Genomic DNA, 12,181 nt, shown 5'->3' with positions numbered 1-12,181 from the left:
CGATGTGAAGGAGGCCGATGTAAGGAGCAGATGTGAAGGAGGCCGACGAGAGGAGCAGATATGAAGGAATCCAATATGAAGAAGGCTGACATGGGAAACCAATATGAAGAAGGTCTGTCGAGAGGAGCAGATATGAAGGAGAGCACATGTGATGGAGGCCGTTGTGAGGAGCAGATATAAGGAAGTCAGATGTGAAGGAAGTTGAGGTGAGGAACAGATATGAAAAAAGATTAAGTGAGAAGCAGATATTAAGAAGAGCGAAGTCAGGAGCATATATGAAGGGGTCTGAGGTGAGGAACAGCTATGAAGGAGGCCAATGTGAGGAACAGATATGAAAGAGGCAGATATGAAGGAGGCCCTTGTGATGAACAAATATGAAATAGGCTGAGGTGAAGAACAGATATCAGTCAGGTTGACATCAGGAGAAGATATAAAAGAGGCACATATGAAGAATGCCAACGTGAGGGTCAAATATGAAGTGGGCCAATATGAAAGGGAGTGATGTGAGGAACAGAAATGAAACACGCTGAGGTGAGGAGCAGATATGAGAGACATCGATGTGCGGAGCAGATATGAGGAGCAAATTTTAGAAAAAGCTGATGTGAGGAGCAGATGTGAAGGAGGCTGATGTGAGGAGCAAATGTGAGAGAGGTCGATGTGTGGAGCAGATATGAGAAGATTTGAGAGAGGAAGGCCAATGTGAGGACCAGATATTAGGAAGGCAGATGTGAGGAGCAAATGTGAGGGAGGCCGGTGTGAAGGAGGCTGATGTGAGAAGCAGATATGAGAAGATTTGAGAGAGGCCCATGTGAGGTGCAGATTTGAGATAGGGAGGCCGATATGAGGAGCAAATGTGAAGGAGGCCAATGTGAGGAGATGTGAGAAAAGGAGGCCGGTGTGAGGAGCAGATGTGAGAGGAGGTTAATGTGAGGAGCAGATGTGAGAGGAGGCCGATGTGAGGCGCAGATGTGAGAAAAGGAGGCCGGTGTGAGGAGCAGATGTGAGAGGAGGCCGATGTGAGGCGCAGATGAGGCTGTCGGGGGGTAAACCAGAGCCGGGCAGGTGCCAGCTCCAGTGTGTGGTGGGCCGTCCCCTCCCTGCCATGTGCTGAGGTGGGAGGTGTATGTGTGGATGGGATGCAGACCATGGAGCCGGCTCTACTTCCTTGTTTCAGGCCTGGGTGACTTCTCTTCCTGGGCAGCCGCCAATCACCAGTGCTCACCATGAGGAGACTTTGCCTCCTGCTTCTCCTCACATAGGCCGGCCAGGGCGGCTGCTGCGGATCATGAGCTGTTTGTGGACTGACTGTGGAGTATTCGGCACCCGGTGACTTCCTGCCTCGCTGTCGGGAGTGCGCGGAGAGCAGCGGCCCCGCCGGGATCACAGTAACTTGCTGGGCGCACAGGCCACAACAGGTAGCCGGGAAGTTTCATCTGCGGCCGGGAGAGCCGGAGCAGGGGGCGCAGGGGGAGGCGTCGCCGGGATGTTCTCTCCTCTGTGCCCCCCGATGCCGGGGACTCAGCCTCCCGGCCTGGCGCTCTCTACCTCCTCCTCAGCGGCCTCGTCAGTGTCCGGGAACCGCCAGAGGCCCCGGGACTCCGCTGGGAGAAGGCGCCGGAGGGACAAGCACAAGCGCAGGAGGCGCCGGCTGCGGGAGCAGGAGGCTCTGGCCACCAGTATGGGCCTAGTGGAGGAAGGAGAGGTCCCGGCCGTGCCTCGGGCGCAGGGGAAGCGGCACCGGGACAGGAAGAAGCGGCGTCGGAGGGACATGCTGCGGAGGATCGGGACTCTGGCCGCCAGCACCGTGGAGTACGACGACGTCAGCTCTCTGTCGGAGGGCGCCCTGTCCGAGGCCGAGCACGGCCCGGGGGGTCACTTGGTTCCGGGGCTCGGACTAGGCCTCATCCCTTCCCCGGCCTCAGATAGATGCTCTTCTCCTCCTGGACTGCATCAGGGCCCGATTTCTCTCCTGCGCCAGGCCGTGGACGGCGGCAGGAGGAAGAGGGGCTCCCAGAGGCAGGAGCCGGGGCCCCGGCGCCTGGAAGACGGCCGCAGCGGAGTAGGCCGCCCCGACCCCCGGAGAGGGAGGCTGGGAGTCGGAAGCTTGTTACTGCCCGAGCCGCTGCTGCTCGCCCCGACCTGGAGGCCTCAGGAGGACACGGCGAAGAGAGCGGAGCTGCGGCCCGCGGCCTCGTACAGGCCCAAGCGGGAGGAGGCGGCGGCGGCGGAGGCGCACGGCAAGCAGCCGCCCAAGGCCTACCGAGGGCAGCGGGCGTACAGGGCGTCTCCTCCCGGGAACCACCGCAAGAAATCCGTCAGCCCGGCCCGCTCCCCCAGCCCCGGCTACAGCGGGCACCGAGCAGGCCGCCGCTCCCCCAACTATGACCGGACGGACACGTCGTCCCCGCCCGGCCGGCGCCGGTCCCGGAGCCCGTACAGCCCGGCCAGCAGGTGAGTGCCGGGCACAGACTGGTGTCATAGTGCTAGCCCTGTCCGATCCTGGGAAAGCTGGGTGCTCGTGCCAGGCTGTCGGGGGCAGGTGACGGTGGTTTTACTGGGGGGGACGACACCCCAAGGCCGGTGCCCCCCGCCCTGCCGCTCTCGCCAGTGACCCCGCTGATTAGCGCCTAGAATTGGTGCCCGGCTCTACACAATGGTCCACGAGACCGTAGTGCCAGGTATGTGGGGAGCCATATGAACAGACCCTGGACGCCCATCACCCAGCTTTCCCGGAAAGAGAAGGGTGACTGGAATAAGCCGCCACTGTGTGATCATGGGGTCCGACCACCATGGCCCCGGCAGCGCCCTCATTACTCCTGTATTCTGCCTGCTGGGGCCATGATGGCGGCACACGCTCTGTGATCCGGTGGGCCAGTATTGGCCGTAGTATGACCGTGGGCATGTGTGATGCTGCTTGTTCAGGTCTGGAGGAATGGCGGCCAAGATACGGTCAAGAAAATATCATCTCTGTGATTGTGAACCTTCCCTTAAAGGGGATCTGTCTGGTGATTGGCGCTGGCCAGTGCCGGGGAGCACGGATCGCAGCACGTTGCAGCCAGGTTGAGTTTTCTCTGGAACGCCGTGATGTTTCACACACAGTGTTCCTCATGGGTCCTCTAGATCAGGGGTCCCTAACTATGGCCTGGGGGACCATGATGTGTCTGCCGGCTCTGTGACACTTGTGAGTAGCCCTACGACAAGGCTCAGATCTGGAAGCGTTGGCTGTCGTCATACTGCTATGGGGGCTCTGGGGGTCACTATTGGAGGGGGCCGGATGTTTCTCAAGCAATGGCCTCAAGGTAAGACTGGTTAGGGACCACTGCTCTGGGTGATGGACAGGTCTCCTCCTGGTGTGTACATAGGGGGACACTCTGCTTTTCCCAGCGCTCCTAGGGGGCATTGACAGGTCTCTCCCTATGGATGGACGTGCGAGGGAGTGGCCAGTCAATCGCCTAGCGTGGCACTGGGAAGTGGTAGCCGGGGCAGCAGCGGTCTGGTCTCCCCCCTGTGCTCCCCGGCCAGACCATTTAACTATATTTTCTCTGAAGTGCTGGAGCGATTCAGAGAAAAATAAAGCTTAATTCTTTGGCAGAATAGATCAGATGTCCGGTTCCATTTAAGGGTGTGTTCACACTGAGTTTTTGGAGCAGAAGTTCTTTAAAATCGCCATAGTTCACACAGCCACAAGTTTTCATTGGAGCACAGCCTTAGGCTCCCAGACTGCTAGAAGCGCCTTATTCAGGACAGTAATGTTTTGACAGCGGCGCCCTGGTATATTCTGACCAGTGCGGCATAACGTAGGCAAGAACCGTGTGTGATCTATTCTAGTCACTAGCAAAGAGTCATGTGGGTGGAGCCACTCCGCAGAAGAGTGTGTGTGAGGTCTAGTTATGTTTTTCTGAATCGACCATTATATACAGTGTGTATTATTAACCTCTTAATGTCCTGGGTAACAGGATAGTGACAGGTTCCCTTTAAAGGAATCTGTCATCAATGTCACTGGTATTAAACCATGGCCATAAAGTTATGGGCTCATTAATGGTTTTGTGGGCACCTGTTGAAGCTCTGCTTTTACTAGGACTGAGAAGCTGAAGTTACACCGTAGTCTTCTGCACGGTTGGCATGCCCAGCTTGCCCTGATTGACATCCTGATGTACACAGCCAGCACTGATATGCCGGTTGGCTATCACAGTGGGCATACTAAAAGGAAAGCGACTGTGGCTTACCACCGCCAGGTGACTACTGAGTGTCACACAGCGTCTTATCACATACCAGGCCGTGCACCAAGGAAGAAGATCGTAAGTTAAATCGTAGCAACATGTATGCAGAATGTAGTGTCTTCTGAGACTCCCACGGTCCCATAATGGGGGACTGGTGTCCCTCAGTTTGGAGCAGCAGCGATCATGCACAGCCGCTATTGAATTAAGTTTCTAGACTTACGAGCATAAACGAATGCGGCGCTCCACCATCTTCAGCGCGCAGCCTGGGCCGTAATTGGGCTTTGTCTACTTGTCGGAATTGCAGCTTTCTCTCGTACCAGCCCTAATGGGGCACATAGAGGCGCCTGGGGTCTTCACTTTACAACCCTAACTAGTCCGTCAGTACGGGTTGTCTCAAACCGTCGGCCCGACGGACAGTGTCTTAAAGTAGCACAACGTGGTCAGCGGATGCAGTTTTACAACGCATCTGCTGTCTCATTGTGAGTTTCGGGGAGGAGGGGGCGGAGTTTTGGCCGCGCATGCACGGTCGAAAATGGCGGACTTGACGCACAAAAAAAGTTACATGGAACGTTTTTTTGTGCCAACGGTCCGCCAAAACACGACGCAACCGTCACACGACGGATGCGACATGTGGCCTTACGTCGCAATGCGTCGCTAATGTAAGTCTATGGGGGAAAAACGCATCCTGCAGACGACTTTGCAGGATGCGTTTTTTCTCCTAAATGACGCATTGCGACGTAGGCAAAATGACACTAGTGTGAAAGTAGCCTAAGCCTTTTATTCCATACAGAATTTGTTTGTCTTTTGTTTGTGTACCAATTTTGCGGAGAACAGTGATGTGCCGCATTGGATTCTGTGGGGAGAACTTACCAAGAATGGAGTTTCACACACCACACCAGTCATGACTAAAAAGCCAGCTGGGTTAAAGTGAAGTCTCCTCCAATATGACTGGCTTAGATTTTCGGAACAATTTATCCCAGTTTTCCTGTGTATATTTGTCATGATCTTGCTCTTTTTTTTTTTTTTTTTTTTTTGCAAAGTGCGAAGGCCAATGCAAAACTAAAAGCTGCAACATTTTCGTGCATTTGTACAATCATAAATTTCCCCTTGTACATATGGAGCCTTTTTCCCTTAGGGTTAGTTCACACAGGGCGTTTTTGCTACGTTTTTGCTGCGTTTTTGCTACGTTTTTGCTAATTCTCAGCTTCGTTTTACAGTACCAGCAAAGTCTGAGATTTCAGAAATCTTATGCACACAGTTTTTTTTTTTTTTTTTTGTCATCAATCAGTATTTTGTGCTTTGCATGGTTTTTTTGGAAATAGAGCATGTCACTTCTTTCAGCGTTTTTCACCCATTGTAAGCAATGCCTGATGGGGGAAAAAAACAAGTACAGCCATATATGAAACCCATTTATTTTTGTTTTTTCCAGGTTTACATTTTGCCTAAGGGTACTGTCTCACAGTGGCACTTTGGCCGCTACGACGGCACGATTCGTGACGCTCCAGCGTCGCTCCATTATCGCTCCAGCGTCGTAGACTGCGGTCACACTTCGTAATGCACGGGGCTGGAGCGATAATTTCATGACGTATTTGCGATGTAGAAGTCGTACGGGCATGTCACACAGGAGGTGCTCTCACAATTCAGAGCACATTTTGCATAATCTATGCGTGACGTTGTTCATGAGGGGCGTATTGTGCTGCTAGCTAACTACACCTGTAATGTGCTGATTGTGCTCCAGCGGTAAACAGGAGGTAACATCCTCGTTGAAGGGCACTATCTGCTACACTGTAGCATTGTACATACCTCTTGCGGTTAAAGTCTGTAGTTTAAAGTCCAGGGAATTTAGGAGTTCTGGTTCAAGCACGTGCTCCAGAGAGAAAAGAATACAGCGCTCGAGAGCCGCGGTTTTATCTCCTCCACCCATTACATCGTATACAATATCGTGCACACCTTTGTTACACGATGCGATCATGCCGCCACAGCGGGACACTTGACGACGAAAGAAAGTTTCAAACGATCTGCTACGAAGTACGATTCTCAGCAGGGTCCCTGATCGCTGCTGCGTGTCAGACACAGCGACATAGTAAGTATATCGCTGGAGCGTCACGGATCGTGCCGTTGTAGCGACCAAAGTGCCACTGTGTGACAGTACCCTAAGTCACCTAAAGGTGACAGTTTGGATTGGTACAGTTAAATTTAATTAGTGGTGTGTACCAAGTAAACATTGGCCGACAAAGGTGGGAGATTGAACAGTGCCTGAGAATTGCAATGGCTGACCAAAGTGTGAAAGTTAGGGTACGTGTCCACGTTCAGGAAACGCTGCGTGCTTGACGCTGCGTGGGGCCACAGCGTCAAACACACAGCGTCCAGATGTTCCAGCATAGTGGAGGGGATTTTTTGAAATCCCGTGTCCACTATGCGTGAAAACACGTATCCGTCGGTCCTGCGACTCCGGACATGCTGCACGTCTTTTAAGATCGCAGCATGTCCGTGTTCCTTGCGGCGCCGCTGCGCCGCCGCAAGGAATAACACAGGGCCCTATGCGAGGGGTGCGATGATCCCGGATGTGTACAATGAACACATCCGGCATCATCGCGTCCCAGAAGGGGGCGGGGCTTAGCGCCGAGCGGGTTTGCCGCTCCGACGATACCGCCGGCCATCCTGATCGTGGACACGTACCCTTAGTGTCCTACAATCTCAATGCACTGCCAGTGATTAGGTAAATTATTCCAGACCAATTCACCTCCCCCAGCTGTTACATTTGTAGGTGTATTTTTTCATGAACATAGGTCTTGTATTTTTGACCTGTGTTCATGCTTCTGTGGTGGACGTTAAACTGAACTTTGGGATCCTGAAAAACGTAGCAAAAACTGCACCAAAACAGGCGTTTTTGAAGCTGCTTCTCTGCCCAGAGTGCAGGTTTTTCTGCAGAAAAAAATTGCAGCAAAAATGCTTAGTGTGAACTTGGCCTTGGGGGCATTGTTTCTGGTGCGGACTAGCAATGGAGCGTGGCTTGTGGAGTCCTGCAACACAACCTCTGTGCCAGGGACATGAAGCCAACTGGGCGGGGCAACTGGTAAGGACAAGTAGAGGGCAGCAGATGATAGCGGATAGCTGGGGAAGGTATCTTCTAGGCCTCCCATCTTGTTCCAGCAGTTAGCTTAGTGACTTGGGTGTGATATGGAGCTGTGTACCTGTAGCACCGAACTTGTAGATCTTTCTGCTTTCTTGTCATGTGTACTTTTTGCACAGTTTATTTCCTGTGGCTGCTATAGAACCACCATTGCCCATCCCCACAGCTTCTGCTCTTTCACAGGCGCAGTAGCATATCGTTGTATTGTAACCACATTTTGGCTATAACCCTTCTTTTTACAAGATTGGAATACCCATTTAGGATTATCCAGTAGTCTCCTGTGGATGCCATTTTTGATAATGAGGTAGCTTTTAGGTGAATCAGATTTTAGGAATTTACATTTTACCGCTGTCACTTTGTGTAGTGACATATTGTCGTCTATCCTGTATGTTGGGTTGTTACATGTCTAACAGGTGAACTAGTTATGAGCCAGCTGCTAAATCCAGTTGTCACAAAGAGCAGTGTCCATGTAACAGCTGCTGGTGTGTGTGCACACGGACCCCCTCTAGATAAAGCCTCAGCCATGAGGATAGTGCATCATTAGGAACGTGTCCATGTAATACGTGGGTCGCCCATAATAGCGGATGGAACGGCCTCCCTAGCTGCTACTCATTTTCTCAATCTTATGTATAATATATAGGACACGGCAGTTACTGTGCAATAACCTGCAGTTGTATAATGCCTACCTTGTCAGCAGTCCTAAAATAATCTGGGTCATGGAGAGGAAACTGGTAACTAATGTAACTGGTTATATGATATACCATGTTCTGATCAATCTGCATATTCATTTTACATTCCATGCTATATAGATGATTTATTCCTATATATTGATAGTTACAGGCTTAGTAGTAAGAACCCTAATGACTGCGTTAGGAAAAATTAGACTTCTTTCTACGGAAGGCCACAGTCAGACGTCTGTTTTTCACCTACAGCTCTGGCAAAAATTAAGAGACCACCACATCAAAACCCTGTCATGGGCAGCCCAATCTCTGGACCCGAACCCCATTGAAACCTCTGGAATGTAATCAAGAGGATGATGGATAGTCAGAAGCCATCAAACAAAGAAGAACTGCTTACATTTTTGCACCAGAAGCAGTGTGAAAGACTGGAAGGCATGCCAAGATTCATGAAATATGTGATTTAAGGGAACCTGTCACCCCCAAAATCGAAGGTGAGCTAAGCCCAGCAGCATCAGGGGCTTGTCTACAGCATTCTGTAATGCTGCAGAGAAGCCCCCGATGTATCCTGAAAGATGAGAAAGAGAGTTTAAATTATACTCACCCAGGGACGGTCCTGCTGCGGTCCGATCTGATGGGCGTCCCAGTCCGGGGCCTCCTATCTTCTTACGATGACGTCCTCTTCTTGTCTTCACGCTGCGGCTCCGGTGCAGGCGTACGTTTTGTGCCCTGTTGAGGGCAGAGCAAAGTACTGCAGTGCGCAGGCGCCGGGCCTCTCTGGCCTTTCCCGGTGCCTGCACACTGCAGTACTTTGCTCTGCCCTCAACAGGGCACAAAACGTACGACTGCGCCAGAGCCGCAGCGTGAATACAAGAAGAGGACGTCATCGTAAGAAGATGGGAGGCCCCGGACCCCGACGTCCATCGTGACCACCCCTGGGTGAGTATAATCTAACCTCTTTTTCTCATCTTTCAGAATACATCAGGGGCTTATCTACAGCATTACAGAATGCTGTAGATAAGCCCCTGATGCTGGTGGGCTTAGCTCACCCTCGATTTTGGGGGTGACAGGTTCCCTTTAAATATCATGGTAATTCCACAAAATATTGATTTCTGAACTCTTCCGGAGTTAAAACATTAGCATTGTTGTTTCTAAATGATTATGAACTTGTTTTCTTTGCATTATTTGAGGTCTGAAAGCACTGTTTGTTTGTTTTTTTATTTTGACCATTTTTCTGTGTCAGAAAAAAAATACAAAATTTATTGCTTGGAAATTCAGAGACATGTTGTCAGAAGTTTATAGAATAAAAGAACAGTTTACATTTTACTCAAAAATATACCTATAAAGAGAAACACCAGACAAACTGAACATTTTGCAGTGGTCTCTTAATTTTTGCCAGAGCTGTATGTTTTCTATCGACAATGGAACATGAACCTATTAGGGTGCGTGCCCACGATTCGTAACTTGCAGCAGTTTGGACGCAGTGTATGTTCGCGATGTCCAAAGCGCTGCTGTCTATGGACCGCAGGTAAATTAGCATGTGTTCACTGAGCCGTGTGGATTTACTGCATTCATTAGATATAATTTCTGTTGTGACTGTTGTCTCCGCAAGAGATACTGACATACTGTGGTCTTGAGAGACGCGCCGCTTGTCAGTCTCTGCGGGTGATCTGCAGACACATGGTGGGCAGGAGATTTCTATCCCATCCACTACGCTGTCGCATCTGGCGTATAAATACACAGCGTCAAACCCACAGCAACTCCTGATCGTGGGCACATACCCTTAGTCTATGGGGCTATTCATATGTCCATGTTTTTTTGCGGATGGTGTGTAATCCCAGCAGCTTGTCCATTGCTTATCTGATCCCCGGATCAAAATTCCGCATACAAGTTTATGGTCTGTGAAAATCGTACTTCACACGGGGGGGGGGCATTAGTGTGTGATGTCTGTGATTGTAACAGGAGAAGCATTGCGATCTACTTTTTTCATATGTCAAAATCACCAAAGCACTGACACACTGAGGAAAATCGGATGAAAAACGGAGTAATATATGCATACTTAATAAAACAAATCGCGGACGTCTGATGAGGCCTAAGTGGTTTTTCATATTACAAGTTTGATTTTTGGTTGTATGGCTTTCGGGTGTAGGTGTTGATGTTGAAGGGAACCTATCGTTTGTTAAAATGTTATTATCCTGCAGATGTGGGGTTAATGGCGTTCTAAAGCCATGCGGCCACTGCACTGACAGCCCGGCTGCCGGGAGGAAACAGACTTTATTCCTCCCAGCAGCTTTTAGTCATGGAGGGGCGTCTGGTGCGTCTTCAGTCAATGCTCGGTACACGGTTGGCTTATCGGGGCTTTGCCGGCTGTCAGTGGCGGGGTACGGTTACAGCTGCTGCTCTCTGAGTACTGAGTGGTTACTGAAGCTGTCTCTGACTGAAAGCTGGAGGCTGGCATTAGGAGTAAAGTAAACTTCCTCCCGGGCCTTTAGTGCGGCGGCCGCATGGCTATAGAACGCCAGTAACCCGCACATTCGCTTGACATGATGGGTTCCCATTAAAAGAACGCTATGCTAGTGTGGCTTTCCATTGCCCGCGAACAAGCAGTGTCAGATTGGCCAAGTCAAAAAATGCACTTAGGCCTCATTCAGACTTCCATTTTTCACAAATTTATTCTATCTGCAATTCACAGAATCATGGTTTTTTTTGTGGACCATGTGTCCATGTATAAATCATAGAGACATCAGATTGTCGGGTTTTTTTTTTTGGTTTTTTTTATGAAAATCACTGAAACATTGATGGTAAAATGACACCCTGACCAAACACTGAGGATACTTGGACCATTTTTTGCATACGTGAACAAACAGATGTCTGAACAAGGCCTTAAATGGAGATCTGGGCTCTGTGAATCCATGCCATTTCTAAAACAAAGGGGCCCCCTCTGCTGTTCAGAGATGTCTGCTTCTTTTGTTCTCAAGTCCTAGATTTCCATATCTTCAGGCTGTCGCATTCTCCATGTTACAGATGCCCCTTCACTCTAATCTCTACACCCTCTGATGCCTAAGTGAATTGCCACAAAATTAGAAAGAAATGAGAAAATTCTGCGTATACGATTATCTGGTGCTATGCAACCATTTGAGTCCCATGTATGGGTAAATGTTCACCTTAGTTCTGAATTCCCAAATATAACAATGAGTGATGGGTAATGAAACTGGCATCTTGGTAAATATTGCATGTATGTGTTGTGGACTGATCAGTTTTTCTTTCCATTAGGCGTAATGCAAGATCCCGGAGCAGAAGCCCTTACAAGGCTCGCCGGTCTCGCTCTCGAAGCCGTCATAGAGTTTCCCGGTCCAGAAGCAGGCAGTCTAGCATTTCACCAAGCACTCTCACCAAGAAGAGCAGTCTAGCTGCAGAACTGAACAAGAACAAAAAAGCTAGAGAAGCTGAGGCTGCCAGGGTCTTGGCAAAGGCTTCCAGCGCTTCCACTCCCACCAAAGGGCAGTCAGATGCTGCCAGTAATGCCCAACAGGCAAACCATGCCAAGGAGCAAAAGAAAACAAAAGTGGACGCGGCACCTTCTCCTACTGCAAAAAGTGACAAAGTTAGAATCAAAGCCTTAGCCCATACGCCGGCTGTGGAAAGTAACCCAAATGCAGACAAAGCCAAGACCAGTGGAAAGCCAGGCAAAGCAGACGCCGGTAGAGAGGATGCCTCTAGTCAGAAAGATAAAGGCAAAGCCCATAAGGCGGCTTCCACAAGCAATGAGAAAGCGAAAAGTTCTGTGTCATCACCAATATCACTATTAGCGCTACCTCTTCCCATAGTCCTCTCCAGTGATGCCAACAGGTATGTGTTATACATTATGTACGTCTTGCTTCTTTAGCCATTTTTCTCTTTCTCAGTCTTTCATCCCTGTCTTCCAAGAACCATAATTTCTTTTGTTTGTTTTTGTTTTTTTTATATGGGACTACTTATACTTTTTATTTTACTGGCACAATTTACGGTAATCCATAGTGTGCAGACAGACAAAATATTTCCGCGATGGAATGGAAAAAAAAATGCAATTCATATAAGTTCCTATATTTCATTGTTCACTGTGCAGTGAAAGTTTGTTTTGTTTTATACACAAGAAAAAAAGCAGTTTGTCA

The 12,181-nt window shown here is 49.8% G+C and overlaps 1 protein-coding gene across 1 annotated transcript in view; it reads left to right on the top strand.

The window, feature by feature from the left end:
- The first annotated feature begins 1,334 nt into the window (after nucleotides 1-1,334).
- The window catches only part of CDK13 (cyclin dependent kinase 13), a 62,030-nt gene continuing 51,183 nt past the window's right edge, over nucleotides 1,335-12,181 (top strand). The window contains exons 1-2 of the mRNA XM_077269209.1: nucleotides 1,335-2,451; nucleotides 11,304-11,879. Coding sequence (XP_077125324.1) covers nucleotides 1,484-2,451; nucleotides 11,304-11,879 — 1,544 coding nt within the window. The 5' untranslated portion in view covers nucleotides 1,335-1,483. The remainder of the gene's footprint in view (nucleotides 2,452-11,303; nucleotides 11,880-12,181) is intronic.

This window comes from Ranitomeya variabilis, chromosome 6 (assembly GCF_051348905.1).
Source record: "Ranitomeya variabilis isolate aRanVar5 chromosome 6, aRanVar5.hap1, whole genome shotgun sequence".
Taxonomy (NCBI): Eukaryota; Metazoa; Chordata; class Amphibia; order Anura; family Dendrobatidae; genus Ranitomeya; species Ranitomeya variabilis.
Note: the sequence above shows the minus strand (reverse complement) of the source record. Positions and strands in the feature narration are given on the sequence as shown.